General features: G+C 37.6%; 2 protein-coding genes across 9 annotated transcripts in view; one reads left to right on the top strand and one right to left on the bottom strand.

Annotated features, from left to right (window-relative positions):
* The window catches only part of LOC129944028 (SH3 and F-BAR domain-containing protein DDB_G0274695), a 121,742-nt gene extending 109,668 nt beyond the window's left edge, over window positions 1-12,074 (top strand). For 4 of the 8 annotated variants that reach the window (XM_056053181.1, XM_056053184.1, XM_056053183.1 and 1 more), the window contains 5 exons: window positions 8,829-8,914; window positions 9,048-9,273; window positions 9,340-10,089; window positions 10,600-10,710; window positions 10,840-12,074. In XM_056053181.1, coding sequence (XP_055909156.1) covers window positions 8,829-8,914; window positions 9,048-9,273; window positions 9,340-10,089; window positions 10,600-10,710; window positions 10,840-11,532 — 1,866 coding nt within the window. In that variant the 3' untranslated portion in view covers window positions 11,533-12,074. Of the gene's footprint in view, window positions 1-5,959; window positions 6,341-7,204; window positions 8,691-8,828; window positions 8,915-9,047; window positions 9,274-9,339; window positions 10,090-10,599; window positions 10,711-10,839 lie in introns of all 8 variants that reach the window. The other 4 variants (XM_056053180.1, XM_056053177.1, XM_056053179.1 and 1 more) reach the window with 3 other exon arrangements.
* A 283-nt stretch (window positions 12,075-12,357) lies between these two features.
* LOC129946384 (maltase A2-like) lies at window positions 12,358-14,617 on the bottom strand. The gene is made up of 7 exons (XM_056056541.1): window positions 14,421-14,617; window positions 14,005-14,348; window positions 13,384-13,944; window positions 13,211-13,318; window positions 12,827-13,140; window positions 12,556-12,699; window positions 12,358-12,482 (listed from the first exon to the last, which is right to left on the bottom strand). The coding sequence occupies exons 1-7, from the start codon at window positions 14,575-14,577 to the stop codon at window positions 12,410-12,412; spliced, it is 1,701 nt and encodes a 566-aa protein (XP_055912516.1). The 5' UTR covers window positions 14,578-14,617; the 3' UTR covers window positions 12,358-12,409.
* Between the last annotated feature and the right edge of the window lie 3,284 nt (window positions 14,618-17,901).

Raw genomic sequence — 17,901 nt, 5'->3', positions numbered from 1 at the left:
TCTGTCATATAACTCGAACACACAGCTAGGTCTTCTTAATCAGTCCTTGAAAATTGTCTGCACGATTTTCTCGTGCAACACAAAAAGACAAAAATGCACCACATCAACAAACATACAAATCAAATGAATTGCATAAAAATAGCCCCCAGATGTCAAAATTAGAAGCAAGATCATTACGATTGAATAATGTAATAATATCAAGCCACACGCAAGCAAGGAGTCGAGTAGGCAGGCAAAATGCACCACCGAGCCACCGACTATAATAACAGACCCCCAGTCATTCCTCACTCGGTAATGTACACAAAATCTTAAAGACACTAACTGCTTGAACGAATGCAGAGATCCGTTGAAGTTAAGTACTGCAGCGCCACACCACCGCGCTGCGGTCGGCTTAAAGATTGTCATCTATGTTTTCTGTTTTTTCTTTTTTTTCACTTTTCAGTGATCAAGTGCATCGATCACACACCACACGGAGAGCAAGCAAACGTCCGTCACTCCGTCCGTCCCGACCGACGACAACGAACGTCACGTAAAATATAAAAACAATAACAATTTGATGGGAAAATCACATCTAATCTATTGGTGGTATAATAATTGTGTGTATCTAAAAGATATTTTTAGTTCACGAATCACGACTCGAACGCAGAGCGACGCGACGATGCAAAAGAACCAGATCTCTAAACGTCAAACCAAAACCGCACGAGGGAAACAATTTCATTTTTCACGACACAGATTGTAGCTCGGTTTTGGTGACGATGGTGGTGACAGTCAGGCTTGCCAGATTGGGCTATTTATTGGAAATTGGGCTACATTTTTCTAAAATGTCCGACAACAATTTACAATATGACAGTCCAATGATAATTTTAAGCTATTAATAGCCCAAATCTAATCTTCATTGATTTTTGTTTTGCAAAATTTGGTCTTAAAGTACTAAATCAATTTAAACGTTGGGCAAGAAATATTTTTGAATTGGGCTACTATTGGGCTATTTCAAGACATGGCAGCCCTGGAGTTGCTGTAGTGTGATCTGGTTGTGTCCTATGGGTTTGATATGCGTTTCGTCTCGTCGTGTGAGATTTTTTTAGCGCTGTTTTATGGGCATTTGCACTTTTTTCTATTTTTGAAGAGCGCAATGTGTGCAGAAATTAACACTCTTCACCTTAAGGGTTAACATAGTTTAATAAAATGAGTTCATATAAGTCACCGTATGTTATGTGGTTTTTCGAATACAAATTGGTAGGAGTTTTAGTTTTGTTTTTGTAGAGTAATTGAAAATTGTTACGACAGAGAATAATGGTGAAATTTCCACACATCATTAAGTCTATTGTTTTATGTTTTGCTTTAAAAGATTCTCAGATATTGTACTCAAAGCAGGTAGATGCTCCATTATTCTTTTTAAACAATGTGTGATTTAGTGCAATATTTTGTTTTGATAAGACCTAGCAAACTTACATTTTGCAGTGTCAATAAAGCTCACGTTCTATATTTTCAAGGCTACAGAACGAACACAACAAATTAAATAAAATGAATGACTTGACGTGTTAAGTAACACCTTGTTCTTTTAGCTTTGGTAATTGAAAATGTAAGAAGAGCAACTTTTTTAACGCTAGTTTTTTAGCACTCTGAATTAAAGAACTCTCTTTTTTTCAAAAACCTATGGAATTCGATGGAAAATAAAAATGATATGACAGTTGCCTATTGGATTTTTGACTTGGAACTGTCAAAAATATCAATACATTCAAACCAGTATACTACTCATAAAATTTGTTACAGTCTTTTCACACCAAACCCAAAACTGAGTTTTCGGCAAAATGTTTTCGAAAACCCGAAAGTCGTTCACAACGAACATTTACATGTTTTTATTTGACATTTAAATTTGTTTAACACCGACTGTCAAATTTTGTATTGAAAAAAATTGTGAGTTTTGTTCTTCTCAAATTTATTTGTGAAAATACAATTAATTCTAACAAATTGATCTTATACTTCTTAACTTCACTTCAACCGGTCTGAACAATTCACTAAGCTAATTGTCTAGAAAATATATTGTAGAATCAACAACAAACAAAATTGTTACAATAAAAATTCATTTTATTTAAAACATTTTCTTCTTTATTCACAACAAATTCAATCCAAAATACTGAGGTTATGACTATTGGTTCTGCTGGACAAAAGTCAATTCAGAATCGCTATATATTGTGGCGGGAAGATTCTAAACGATTTCGTGTAGGTCCAGATTCGTACCAAAATCACACTCATCCAGAGCGATCACTGAAGCTTTTATGATGAGCTGCAATTTCTCTATGACTATCTCTTTGGCTCCTTTCTTTGAGGACTCGCCTGAACTGTCCAAAGCAGTGAGGATCTTCTTGATGTTGGCATCGCTGTCTATCTTCTTTTTCAAACTTATTCTCCTTCACAAATGAACTTATCACCTTTTTCGTATCTCCTAAACCCTTGGGTTTGAACGAAGTAACCGGAAAGTCTTTCTCCAGGAAGTAAGGGAAAGCGTCGAGTATATTTGTGGTTACGGATTCGAAGACGCATTCCTTGGAAACGTCGTTACGAACTATGAGCAAGTATTCCTCGTTCTTGAGTTCGTCACGCCAGTAGCCATAGTGAATTCCGGTTCCTCGCTTAACAAAGAGCATTTGAAAATCTGGAGTATCATAAAAGCAACGCCAGTGGCGCAAAAAATCACTGGGGATTTTATTCTTGAAGTTGGCAAATTTTACCGCAAGGAAGGGTTGTTTGTTTAGTTCAAATGGTAGACCTGTGCATGCAAGAGGACACAAGCGTCCACATGTTTTTCTCAAAACCCACCTCTGTCTATCAACTCCTGCTCTCACCTCCCCGTGGTGAACATCGCGTGGCTAGTAACTCAACTGGAGATTGGGTTCCAACCCCAGTGGAAAGTTGTTGGGGGCAGTAAACGAGAGAGGGGGAGAGATGTTTCCACTAAGGCACCTCTCCTTATCCAGACGACAGCGGAGGACTTCCCGAGATGGAATCAACGGTGAATCCAGTAAGGTTGAACTACTTAGTGAACACCTTATAGGGCTTCTTCGACTTATTCGAAGCATAGGTCTATAAGGAGCGGTTTATCCGGCTCCCCTTCCTTGGAGTTATACTATGGATCTGGCCCTCCAGGTTGGGGGTTGTGCGTCGAGGTGACTTCCTGGCCACGTAAAAGCTTCAAGTTGCGAACCATCAACAAGCCTCAGATTCGGACGGATTTACTGTTGATAACGAATTAAGAACAAAGAACTTCAGATATGCACGTGGAATGTTAGGTCTCTTAACAGACCACTTGCGGCCGAAGAATTAGCGGAGGCCCTAGACCAATATAAAGCAGACATCACCGCCATCCAGGAAATACGATGGGATGGGCCGGGCAAAAAGAGAACGAAAAACTGCGATATTTACTATGGTGACTGCTACCACGAAAACCAACAGCGCTTATTTGGATGCGGCTTCGTCATTGGTTTCTATAGGTGCATCAATGAACACCTCATGACCATACTCATCAAGGCTGAATTCGGAAACATTAGTCTGGTATGTACGCACGCCCCCGCAGAGGAGAAAGACGACAACACCAAAGATATGTTCTTCGAGCTCTTAGACAACACATACGAGTATGAGCAGTGTCCTAGCTACGATATCAAACTAGTCCTGGGCGATTTAAATGCCAAGCTAGGAAGGGAAGACATCTTTGGTGGAATAATCGTGCACGACAACACTTCTGACAATGAATTCAGGTTCCTAGATTTTGCTGCGAGGCGAAACGTCATGGTAGCCCGTACGCGTTTTCCACACCTCAACATAAACAAAGGAACTATGACTTCTCCAAATCAATCTACCGTCAACCAGATTGACCATATTGCAATCGACGCCAGACACGCTTCCAGCATCATGGATGTACGATCTTTCCGAGGAGATGCTGGGAGAAGGAACAACATCGAACGGCTACAATCGCCAGAGATCGCCAAATCCTTTTCCGACTGAGTAACAACTAACCTCTCTCGAAGCTCTCTGCCGCCAACACAAAGTATCGAAAACCAGTGGCAACATTGCCAAGATGCAATCAGAGAATGCACCAACAAGGAACCCCTGGTTTGATGAGGAATGTCGGCAGGAAAATGCAGCCAAACCACAGGCACGCAAAGCGGCGCTGCATAAAAGGACGAGAGCTGCTCATGAGCTCTATTAGCAGAAGAGGCGAGAGGAACACCGACTTCTCAGAAGGAAAAAGAGAGGACATGAGAAGCGTGTGGTCGAAGATGTTGAGAGGTTTAAAAGCAGAAATGAAGTTCGAAAGAACCGTCCTCCCGACTTAGACGAAGAAAAGATTAACATATCTAAGCTGAAGTCTAATAAAGCCGCTGAAGCGGATGGCTTGAATGCCCAGCTCCTTAAAGCACCTGGAGATAAGTTCGTTAGGAGCAGGCACCAACTTATCTGTAAGATATGGTCAGAAGAAAGCATGCCCCATGAATCTCATGAATCTCAGTATTGTTTGCCCGATCCTGAAAAAAGGAAACCCTCTAAACTACACCAACTATAGAGGAATCAGTCTACTTAACATCGCCTATAAAATCTTCTCTGCCATAATATGTGAACGTCTAAAGCCCATCGTCAACAGCCTGATATGTCCCTATCAGTGTGGTTTTAGACCAGGAAAGTCCACAGTTGATCAAATATTCACATTACGGCAGATTCTGGAAAAAACCCAAGAAAACCAAATCGACACAAACCATCTTTTCATTGATTTTTAGGCCGCATATTACAGCATCTACAGGGACGAGCTGTATAGAGCCATGTCTAGTTTTGGCATCCCTGCCAAACTCGTTCTTTTGTGCAGGATGACCATCGTGCTTGAAAGAAAAGGGCAGAGCTCACACGTCAACGCTAGAGGCACTATCTTTCAAAAGTCTGTCCAATTACTAGCATATGCTGATGACATTGACATAATCGGAAGAACTCAGCGTGATGTCAATGGGGCTTTTGTGAGTATTGAGGCAGAGGTGGCAAAAATGGGTTTAACGGTTAATGAGGTCAAAACAAAGTATCGTCAAGTGTCGTCAAGAAAGGACATACAACACCGACGTCTTATTCAAAACGTCACCATCGACAGACGTAACCTTGAGATAGTCTACCTAGGCTCCGCTGTAAACGCAGAAAACCACACCAGCGCTGAGATCAAACGCAGAATAACTCTTGCTAACCGCTGTTTCTTTGGGCTTAGAAAGCAATTGAGTGGTAAAGTCCTCTCTCGAGGGACCAAAGTGTCGCTATATAAGACCCTTATCATTCCCGTTACGGTGCAGAAGCATGGACTATGCCAAAAGCGGATGAAAACACCTTGGGTCGGTTCGAAAGAAAAGTTCTTCGTGTGATCTACGGTCCCGTATGCATCGAAGAGGAGTGGAGGAGAAGATGGAACGACGAGCTGTACGGGCTGTACAGCGACGTAGACTTAGCCAGAAGAGCAAAAGTCCAACGACTAAGATGGCTGGGTCACGTAGAGCGCATGGAAACCAATGCTCTGGCCCGGAAAGTCTTCGAATCCACACCCACAGGACAGCGGAGTAGAGGAAGACCGCGGATCAGGTAGCACGCACAAATGGAAGGTGACTTTACCCAACTTGGAGCGCGAAACTGGAGACATCTAGCTAGGGACCTAGCTCAATCACATAGTTAATCATAAGTTAATTTAAACCTTAAAATGAATCCAATTGAAAAACTAATTATAACATTTGAAAACATAGTTAGAATTTTAAATGACATATGTCAAAAACTACATCATACCAAATCTTAAAAATCTTACAATTTTGAATTTTTTGACATTTCGTACGTTCAATCATTGCCCATTTTTTTTCTACTCTTCTGTCGTATATTTTTATTTATTTAACTTTACGATTTGTTTTTACTCAATTTTTCGTTTTGTTTTCTTTTACTTAAGCAAAATCTCCTTCAATAAGGCCACTTACCTACATCTAACTCGTATAGTAGAATAACAACCCCTCAAATGCATCATCACTATCGTCGTAAGAGGCTTAAAGGTCTGGCGGCCACAGCTGATGACAAATTAAGCAAACGTCAACACTTTGTGTTGACCATTCTGTATTGTTTAGTTGTCGAAGTCTACACATATTTTCTACTATTTTACAACCACCTGAAGAAGCTAAGAAGTGGGAGTGAATTATAATCGGATTTCGTGGTATTTTGTTTCGGGTCTAGGAATACAAACCTAACCTACCTACTTTGCCTGCCTACTGGCAGCTGTCAGTTTTGCTTTTGTTTTTCGAACTGCTGTCAGGTGGGTGGCTAGATACAAATGTAGGTGAGTTGAAGTGTGGACACAGAGTAGTGATTACTGAAGCATGATGGTTTTAAAAGTTTGTTTTGCTTATTTTTTTTCTAATGAAAATGCTAGAGGCATGTTGTTTGAATTAAATTGAATTGATTTATTGTGGTAGGTTAGTTTGAATTTCAAATATTCTTTCAGGAAAAATCAATTTCGATTTGTACATTCAAAACATAATCTGCATATCCATACGGTGTAGTTCGACATCGGCACTTTCCATTTCAATGTTTTAGTGTTTTCGGATTTTAGCATTTACATTTTTGTCTGTCACTTTTATGGGTCATCGGTTAAAGTTGGATGGAAAAGTATTTAAAATGACAAAGGCTTGGAAACAAATGTACAGATTATGATTTATAAAGTTCGCTTTTATTTTTGATTGAATTAGAAATACAAATTAAATTTAAACGGGAAAGGGCTTTTGACATTTGCTTCTATTTGTTTAGTTAAGCGTTGCCAACACTGAACAAAAAATCAGTATGACAGCTGTCAGTTTAGGGTTAGTTAACATGAAGCATTACACTAAAGTAAAGCAAAGAGATTATTAAAAACCACAAAGACTGCTAATAAACTCTTACCATTTGAATGTTTGTCCGCACTCACCATCCATCCAAAAGCTGAGCTTACATTTGAAATTTGATATTTTAAAAACTTCTTGAGACTTATTCTTACTTCACCTTCTTTGACTTTTTCGCAATCTGCTGAAGAAAATGCTTTTATTTGGTGTTGCTACAAAACCAAGAACATTCTCACATAGAGGAATCAATAACACAAGTTTAGCTTCCACTTTTACTTTGTTTCCCTTTTTGAATTTCACAAACATGTTCCACTTACGTTCCACAGTTGTTGTCTCGCATCCTCTTGACCCATTATCATTATTTTCATCATGAACAAATTACGATCGGGCGGAAAGTACAAAACCAATCCAGATGGCAGCAGCAGTGGCCTCTTCAACAAGATCACGAAGCGCTACTCAACACTCAGCAACAAAATCATCAAGCGGCAATCCCCCGGCCGATCAGGAGTATCCCCAGCTAAAGTTATTTCGGGCAGCTATAATATGACTGGTTTGAATTCTGAAGATCATCGTTTGGAAATTGGTGAACCAGTTCTTATATCGACGACAACGATCAATGCAGATCGTTTGGAAGACATGAATGGCCGATACAAAACTCTACCAATCAACGATCCACATCCAGGCTCTTCGGGCAGTGAGAATGAGGTGTTTGTTGATGCGGTGGATAGCATTTCGGCATTGCCAGATATAAAATTTGAATTTCAAGAAAGGTCACCAATCACAACTGGCAAAGAATCATCGCCAGAAGCCAATGACACCACCGTTTCGACGGCAGATCTAAACGATGTCATGGAGAATTATTACGAAACACCCAAGACCAGGAAGCCCCTGAAGAAGAGCCATTCGAAATCCGTACAAAGCCTTCATAGATCCGAAATCAAAGTGTTTCTTCGGAAAGCTCCATCGTTAGAAATAAATAAGAAACTTGCGAAACAATTGGATGAGTCTAATGAGGAGGATAAGGAAAATGCCAGGCCAGTTCTGAGCAAGAGTGAGCCGAATACTCCACTCAATCCGGAAAAAGCTATTTTGGCACCTGCTCATCACTACCAGAGTGCTGATTCCATAAATGTTGCTTTGAAGAAAAATCGAAGAAGCACCAATTTCGCCAGTAACATAAGCATCAACAATCATGGCAGCAAAGATAGCATAGCCTGTGATAGTTCTATAGAAAATTTCGACATGAAATCAGTCAGCTGTCAATCGTTGACCGCACAAAATCTCTTCATTTCCATCGATGAACTTAACGAAATCACCCGGCAAATTAACGAATCTGAAGAATTCAACAAAGAAATCGACTTTGAGTATTGTACTCATCGGGACAATCTAAAGCCCAGTGAAAGGAGGATTACGCTGATGAAGAATAAAAACTCTCGCTTGATCAGTTTCAATCAGAACAAAGAGAAGATCAATAATGCTTGGAGTGGTCTGAAGCATTGGATCGGAGAAGAAAGTTGTAAGTTCAAGGAAGTTGTTCAGAAACAGGCAGCAACACAAAGGGTGGGTCATAATTTTTCGGCAGACTCAAAGGTATCACCAATTCGAGGTGGGAGAGCGGAATCGTTGGAAAGAACTCATGATTCAGACTCTATTGCGGCATCTTCATTGTTTTTGCCTCAACTTAGTGCTCTTAATGCATCGACTATTATCGGGACGGATAATGATGATTTGGACTCTTCGGTGACAGCTACCCAGCATCATGGAGAGATTTCGCCATTTTCGAAGAAATCAAGACTCAAAGAGAAATGGGAGGTGAGATGAGAAAGGGTTGTTTTGTCGTGTGTGTGATGTCAGAGTTATTGTTTTTAAATTTTTGTATTGATGTTTTATTTTAAACGATTTTTTTGTCTTGAAGACTTTCCTGATCTTTTTAATTTTGTTTCCTTACAGGGTCAGAATGGATTTGAAGAGTTGCGCCGATACATCAAACAAGGTGGTGACTTTGGAAAGGAACTTATACTCATACTTCAAGAAAGGTAATTTGACGTTTAAGAGGACTATCCACCGTTTTTCAACTGTCATAATATGGATTGCAACTGCCTCTTCAACCCACCTAAACAAGGTCTTGAAAATTCTAAAAATATTTTGTTTTCTTTTCTTTTTATATAGAGTCGAATCTGAGCAATTATATTCGAAATCACTTTCGAAAATGGCCACAAAACTCAACAAAGCCTGTCGTGAGTTACCCGGCAGCATTGCTGATGCCTGGCGTGGTGTTGCTAACGAAATGGAGAGCCGCAGCGAAATTCACAGACAATTATCAAGTTCATTAGTAGACGAACTGGTCAAGCCATTAAAAACTCTCATCGAAAATCATCACAAAACAAGAAAATCAGTGAGACTTTCAAAAATATACATCCAAAGATTTTTGAAATTAACATTTCATCTTTTATTTTCTTAGGTTGAAAACAATGTTGATAAGAGTTCTCGCGTGCTTGCCGAATGGAGAATAAGCGAGGCTAAAGGTAAAAAAACCTCTCACACAGCTGCTCGTGAAAACGAAAAACTCCAAGATGGAATGCTCGATGTTCGAATACAAAAATCACCGTCCATTGCACTGTTGCATCAGGGTCCAAATAAAGTAGCTGCCGAAAAAGAAATCAAATCTGCCGAAAAAGACTGCGCTAAATTAGACAATAAACGTCGCAAAGCCGAAGAAGCTGTCAAACGTGCTGACGTTGAGTATTATACACTTTGTGTTCGTGCTGAACGTGCCCGTGTCGATTGGGAGATGTCAGTGTTGCGAGGATCTTCACTTTTGCAAAATGTCGAAACTCAACGATTGGCAAGCATGAAAATGTTCGTAACAAATTATCTCAGACTAACGGCAAATATGAATCCGATTTTGGATGGACTTGTTCAGCGACTAACACCCACAGTAGAATCGTGTAATGTCCAAAAAGATTTAAGTGTGATAAAAAACATCAGACGAATTGCTGAAGGTCCAAGTGAACAGCTATTGCCTGATTTCTATTGTGAACATACCACATTGGCTATGAATAGAGAGAGAAGGAAGCATGCGTTGATAAAATTATTGCAACTTGTCAAAACCGATTTGGAAAGGGAGCGTAGATCTAGGAATGGATTAAAAGTTATTTCAGATTCGTTAAATAATTCGGATAATCAAAATATCACAGACAAATTGTATCATGTAAGTTTGTTACAAGTTTATTCATTATTTGATTGTCATAATGACGTTTACTTGACGTTTAAACTGTTTATCATAAAATATTGGCTGCGTTCAATCTCGAGGATATGCTATCCTGGATACGTGGATTTTTAGATATCTTATTGAACGAGTTAAAAAACCTTAATTCAGATAGCGTACAAGTGTAAGCGGTTCACAAAAAGCCGACAAACATTTAGATTTCGAGGTCAAAATTGTTATAAAACAACGGCCTCATTTAAATTCAATCATATATTGAATCAGCTCTTCTGTTAAATACCTACATACTCCAGAAATTCTTGGATACCTTTTGCATTCTTTTTTTGACATCTCAACTGTTATTTTACACGTAAAACAATAACAAAAAGGTATCCGGATACCCTATCTGCCTGAGATTGAACGCAGCCATTGCAGTTAATTAGCTAGAGACAAACTTCAAAATTGAGCCTTATTGTAATTAACTATGATTTATTTTAAATGTTGATATTTTGACAGATTCGATCAATGTTGACATATCTAGAGGGAGCACGTTTTAAGCTTCATTCAGCATTGCTGGAATTGGATCACAAACCAAGGAACTCACATCCACTAGCCCAACACATACAGGTAAGAAAATTATTTGACGTCAAAACTTTACTTGGGGTCTGGTTACATCAAATCGCATTGATTTTTTAAAATGCTCTGTTTTAAAATGACAGTAAAGGTACTAAGTTGGATATTTTTCTTTTATTTCAGATTACCCGTGATCGAACAGGCCTCCAACAGAGCATTCTTAAAGTTCCCCTATGGCTGAAGAACAACGATAAAGTCAACAGTCCTGACAGTCGTGACAATGAATACGATGCAGTAAACGAAGAGAATGGCAGTTGCTCCGATGTGAAGAATGACATTTTAGTCAAACATTTCCAGCGAAGTCAAAGTAATCTCGAAACTATAAGCAACAATGGATCCAACCAAATCTGTGTTGGCGAGAAGGCCAACACCATCCCGACAACAGTTCTGGATAGTTCGTTCTTCGATCGAGGCATTGCCGATGGTGGATCAAATCAACCTGACTCAGATTTTGATGAGTTCAGTTCTCAAGATGGCGACGATCATGAGGATGAAGTTAAATCAAAACCCATTAATGGAGTGGCAGTTCCTCTGACCAATGGACATGGACAATCAGCACCCACAGATGATACGTCTGCCACCGTTTCTGCCACCAATGACACAGAAGATGAAGTAAATAACTGTCATTCGGTGGTGATAAGTCGATGCAAGGCTCTTTATAGCTACACACCAAAACTGTACGATGAACTCGAACTGAATCCTGGCGATATCATCGAAGTGCATGTTAAGCAAGAAGATGGCTGGTGGTTAGGGGCACTACGGAACAATGTCGGAATCTTCCCTGCCACATACGTAGAGGAATTCACCCAAGACTGATTTTAAATGGGGCAAGGGAATTCTTGTGGCTAATATCAAATGAAGCTCGATTGTCTTCCATGTTACTGCCTTTTTTTAAGTAAAAGAAAAAGATACAAAAATGGTTCATCAAGTAAATTGACCTTTCTTGTTATAATTTTTTTAATTTTATTTTTATATTTTTATTGACATCCGAAATCGAATTGAATTCGAAAATTGTTTTTATTTTTTTCAAAATTATTTATGTGATGAAATGCACTTATACATGAAATTTTATTCTTTATTTAAATTAAAAATAATACATTTGGTAAGTTTAAATTAAAAAAAACAAGAATGGAATAATTGCAAAAAATGAAAAGATTCAAATTTAGAATATAGTCTTTGTTAAACTAGTTTGTAATCATTGTGAATCATAGATTAATCGCAAATTATAATTAATAATATCTATTTAATAATACTTTTATGAAAGAAAAACTTATACGTTTTCTTTTTCAACCCCAAATCAAATGTACATAAATAGAATTAACACATTTATTTAAAAATATAACTTTAAACAAACAAAACAGATTCGCATTTTGTTGTCATATGGTAGAAGATCTGACGTTTCAGAATTGTATTCCTTTATCTCTCTCAACTTCCAAAAGAAAAAGAAAGAGAGATAACATGGTTTAACGTCAAATTACTCGACCAGAGTGAGTACACAGTAAATATTTTCAATTAAGGTGAATTTACACTTCCTGCTGTCAAATTAAATGTCAAGCTTAACATTTATTCAGAAAAGAAACTGTTATGAAATAAAATTATTTTGTATCAAACAAAAAGCAAATCAAATTAAGGAAACATCGATTTAATATTTAAAATGTTTATTAATCATTTAAAAACATTTAAAATCAATAATTTAGAAAAACTTTTTCTTTAAAACAACTCCCTCATTTGGCATTAAAGTAATTTCTCTTGCATCAACTTTATCTCTGAAAAAAAAATTAAACGAACAATTCATTAAAATTGAGTTTTTACAAATAATTAAAAACATCAGATATTTACCCTATATTGCGTGGTGAATATTCTGTTGCCAAGACATATTCGTAAATGTAATTTTTAACATCGGGAGTTTCTCTAACTGCCTTTACATTTTCTGTTTGATTGCCCATGTTTAACAAAATACGGTATTCTTCACGTGGTGTGGATCTGCCATCAATAAATCAAATTAGTTTAGAATCTTTAAATTCATTCGAACAACTCCATTAAAGTGGTTTCGTTACAACCGAATTTCACCTTAAACTTAACCACTACAAAAAATGCAACAAAAACTCACCTCACAATCAAAAACACTTGTTGATTAAGAGCACCATACAGAAATCCTCCAGCATCCTTGAATGCCTTAAAAGCAGGAGTTCTCCTAAGCCTCTGAATACCTTTGTAAATATTCAATGAACTCCGTGGTATGCCTCGTTCTACTTTGACATTGACAGTTTTATAATCATCAGCAACTGGCATCCAGGTCGAATTGGACTTTGAAAATCCAGCTGAGATGCCATCATTCCATTGGAATGGTGATCGTCCATAGAAACGAAATTCAGGACATTCTGAGCAATCGTCACCAATATTACTCATTCCGATTTCTTCTCCCTATAAGAGTAAACAGACATAAGCACTTTTGAGTAAAAAAAAATGACTGCGTTCAGAAACAAAAACTTACGTAATAGTTAACAGAAGCACCTGGCAATGCTGAAATCAAAATTTGTATCAAGTCTTTTTTCTCTTGTCCCAATCGATAGGTAACTCTTGCACCATCGTGTGTGCTTGCCTAGAATAACATTCGAATTTCTTGTGAATTCAATCTTCGTTAAATTTCTGTCAAAACAAACTCACCACCCAGTTAGCCATTTTGTGATTTTTCCACATAACTGCCATCCATTTGTCAACTGTTGTTTGCAAGACCTTAGCATCAGATGGTGTTGGCATATCCTTAATATTGAAATTAAATGGTAAATGAACACCGAAATGTGTACCATTACCAAAATATTGATCAAGAACATTTATTGGCGAAAAAGCTTCAGCCAGCAATATTCTGGTATCACCACCATGTTCCTTTCGGTAAGCGTCCAAGAATTCTCTCCACTCATATAATATCTCTACAGTTTCATATTGATCTCTGGTATAAATATTTTTCAATTTAGTCGGATCATCTTCCTTGACAGGTTCATCGGGATAAGTTCCGTCATCGTTGACTTTTTCATACATATGTGGGACAGCGTCGATGCGGAAGCCGTGTACACCACGATCCAGCCAGAATTTCAAAACATCCAGAAGAACTTTGTGAACTTGAGGATTTCTCAAATTGAAATCCGGTTGTTGAGGATAGAATTGATGTAAATAGAACTGTTCACGTTTGTCATTCCATGTCCACATCGAACCATCAAAAACACTTTCCTAAAAAGAGACACAAAAATATTAATTATATGAAATTTACATATCATGAAATCTGATTACCCAATTAGATGGTGGAAGTTTCTTTCCTGGATTTTTCGGATCATCTTTACCATCAGCCCAAACATAGAAATCATCGAAACCATCTTCCCGATTAACAGATTTCTTAAACCATTCACATTCCTCACTGGAGTGATTTGGGACAAAGTCCAAAATGATTTTGATGCCAAGTTTCTTTGCTTTCTTGATCAACCTGTCAAAGTCAGCCATTGTACCGAATAACGGATCAATATCGTAAAAATCGGAAATGTCATAACCCATGTCAACCATTGGAGACTTAAATACAGGAGACAACCAAGTGGCAGTTACTCCAATTTCTTTAAGGTATTCCAGTTTCTCCGTAATACCTGAATTAATATAGAAAAATAATCAATTTTTCAAAATGATTTTAAAATAATTTTTGTGTTATGTAGTCGTACCATTAATATCTCCATATCCGTCACCATTACTATCCTTAAAAGATCGTGGATAAATGTGATAGAAAGAAGCATCTTCCCACCAATCCATTTTTGCTGCCATTAAAGCAGTCAAATTTGCTAACGCCAATATGGCTAAAATAAGCCCGAACTTTCCCATGTTTAACCTTTCTGCTTAGAAGTTGCCTTCAAACTAAAATATACTCCAAAACTTAATTCGGAAAGAAGATTTTTTTGTTGAAAATCAAACATTATTTTTGATATTTTCATATCTATTGGTTAAAGATGTTTTGAACGGATTTAATAGAATTTGATAAGATTTAAGAAATTGATTATGTTTATCTTTTCCCGAATTTATTTGCGCAAGCATTCATTCATCCGTTGATGACGTTCGTGTGGAACAGGGTGTTCCAAACGCAACTAGATGTCGAACAAAATAACGCAATTAACGTTAAAGAGTGCATGAGTTCTCAATAAAGATTGCAAATGGTTAATTGGTTTGTGATAACCAAAAAATGTCTGTATTTTCCTCTTCTTTAAAATTGGGACACCTTGTATCTAAAAATTCTACCCTCTCTAGTTTTTAAAAATCAGATTATTTATTTAAAACACGATCAATTAAATGGTTATTTTAAATCAAACATTTTTAATTATAAACTTGAGTATCTAAACCAAAATGTCTGATAGATAAGATTACCTAGTATTATTTTAAATAACGGAAATTTTTAGACTGTCTGGTTCCTCGATGTTATTACAGAAAAAATCGGACTTAATTATTTATTTCCCAATGAGATGAAAAACTTTGATATTAACTCTAATCAAAGTTCAAGTTATCGCTAGAAGTAGTTGTATCAATAATTGTGGTATTAATAATTGTCGTAACAATGTCGCGGAGATAAATAATTTTTAGCTTTTCTTTGCCAGAGAATACCTTAAAAAAGTATTTACTCTAAAGCAGTATTCACATGAGCGCGACTAAAGAACGACGAGTGAATTACAAAATGTGGGTTTATATACGTTTGACGACATATTTCCACACAAATTCTTAACAAAACGATAGCAATATAGTTTCTATTTGATTTATATACTTTTACTTTTCAATATCATATATTAATACATTTAAGAAAACAAATGCATTCGTCGCGAAAAAAATTTTAGTTTATACGAACTGTCAAACTTTATTCGCGTTCCACATTATCCACACTAGCAACCAACGCATAAAATAGTCGCCCAAACTTAACATAGAAAATTGTTCTTGTTTTGGTTTGGGTGGTGAATGGTGATCGGCTGTGGCTGTCAAAGCCAAACTTCATTCGCGATGATTTAAAAACTCTCAAGTGGAAGAAATGTCAAAATCGACGAATATTCGTTCCTTCGTTGGTCGTTAGTTGTGCTCATGTGAATAGTGCTTAAGGCAACATTTAAACCCATATCCTCAAACTTAAAAAAGTCAAAAGATTTGCTTTGGAAGAGTTAGTGTGAAAACTGCCAAAAATCACTTGAAGAACTGATGACTGAAATGTTTTGGCATTTATGAAAAAAGAACGAAAAATAAATATTTTGACAGATCAAAATAAAAAAATGTTTTTAAGCTCCTACAACAAACGCTAGAAATTGCTTGTCCACTTATACCCATTAGAGGAAAGAGGAAACTACAATGGTGGGCCTCAGAGCACAGGAAAGATTGAATTAAACTTTTCAACCGGGCCAAAGCCGCAAGACTAGTCTCTCACTGCGACTCTTACAAAGAATCCCTAAGAATCTACAAGAAGGCACTAAGGAAATCCAAGCGATCGTTTGGCGGTCCTTCTGTGGCACGATAGAAGAAACTTCTGAAGCCTCTAGGTTACGGAAAATTCTTTCAACTAGTCCAGCTATGCCAAGCTGCTTAAAAAATGCAGACGGCTCCTGAACAAATTCAAGTAAGAATCGCTAAACTTACTATTGGACACTCATTTTCCTGGTAGTTCTCTTACCGAAACTTGCAACAATTATATACGTTCAAGTTCAAATACAACATATCCACAAGGTCTGATCACAAGAGATAAGCTAAAATTGGCTCTCAACAGCTTCAAACCATTTAAATCTGCAGCCGAGTTACAAAAGACTTCTGGTATATTTGCACCAATCCTTGAGGCAATTTTTACCAGCTGTGTTTACCTTTTCCATGTTCCCTCGGCATGGAGAGAAGTTAAAGCTGTTTTTATACCCAAAACAGGTAAATGCTCGCAAGTCAATCCTAAAGATCTACGACCTATAAGTCTATCATCATTCCTTCTTAAGACCTTGGAAAGATTGATATTGCAGGGGTAAATCGGTGGAAACAACGTTAAATGCCTTAGTACGCACCGTCGAATATTCCATCCATCATAAAGAGTTTACTATGGTTGCTTTCCTTGACATCGAAGGTGCCTTTAACAACGTGGCCACATCTGCACTAACATCTCTAAATGTAGAGAGTTCGCTTCGGAAGTTGATTCATTTTATGCTGACTAGCAGAATAATCAACTCAAAACTGAGCAACTCTTCTAGCAGACGATTCATTAGTATATAAGTAGTGAATGAAATCCTAACTAGTCTGGATGCCGAGGGTTTCAGAGCGATAACCTATGCAACCGACGTTGATATAGCGTTTCAGGAAAGCATCTTACCATCCTAAAAGAAATCTTACAAAATGCTTTGGACACACTAATACTTTGGGCTCATCGGTGTGTCGGTCAATTGACATTCCAGGTAGCTCTAAGGCATATAAACTCGCCAGTAACGGTACAGTACAGCCCATCCTACCACGTTTGGCACGTACTGGAATACCAATCGCTACTTGTACACTGTTGCTAATGCAAGACGCTGTGAGGAGGGCAGGCACCAGGTGGAACAACATCACCACGTGTCAAGTCACAAAAAACATCTGCCCATCACTGGGCAGATGCTCGATAATAGGTGTCATAACCGGACACTGTCTAATAGGAAAGCACGCCACGAGAATAGGCGTATTCTCAAATGACTTTTGCAGAAGCTGTATGGACGAGAAAGAGGAAGAAACAGTTCTTCATCTTCTCTGCACATGCCCTGCTTTAGCTCGAAAACGCAAGAATTACCTAGGAGAATTCTTCTTTAACGCTAAACTAAATCATATCAGCATAATCAGTCTCTCACGTTTCGTAAGGGTCTCAAGCTGGTTCCATTGAGCTTAGGAGGAAGCCTCAAGATTCATGTGGTATCACAATGGGCTATTAAACCGGCCTACAGGTGTCCGTTTCCAACTTGGACAGCCACTATAACCTAACCATACCTACAACAAAACAATTATTTTAAAAGATTTATTAATATTTATTTACTTTTTACAATTATTTATTTTATTTTATTTGTATAAAAACTACAACAAAATTTCATGTCTTCCAATTACTTGTAAAATTTATAACAATTCAAAGCTGATAATTAATATTCTGTCAATAGAAAATAAAATTTTCAAGTTTGACAGTCA

The sequence above is a fragment of the Eupeodes corollae genome, chromosome 2, assembly GCF_945859685.1.
Source record: "Eupeodes corollae chromosome 2, idEupCoro1.1, whole genome shotgun sequence".
Classification (NCBI taxonomy): Eukaryota; Metazoa; Arthropoda; class Insecta; order Diptera; family Syrphidae; genus Eupeodes; species Eupeodes corollae.
This window is presented reverse-complemented; position numbering and strand designations above follow the sequence as displayed.

Excerpts from the sequence above, each read along its gene's own strand:
- LOC129946384 (XM_056056541.1), bottom strand. The coding sequence starts at position 14,577 with ATGGGAAAGTTCGGGCTTATTTTAGCCATATTGGCGTTAGCAAATTTG. Across the intron at positions 14,349-14,420 it reads CGGATATGGAGATATTAATG|GTATTACGGAGAAACTGGAA; the intron begins GTACGACTACAT and ends ATATTAATTCAG. Across the intron at positions 13,319-13,383 it reads ACAAAATGGCTAACTGGGTG|GCAAGCACACACGATGGTGC; the intron begins GTGAGTTTGTTT and ends ATGTTATTCTAG.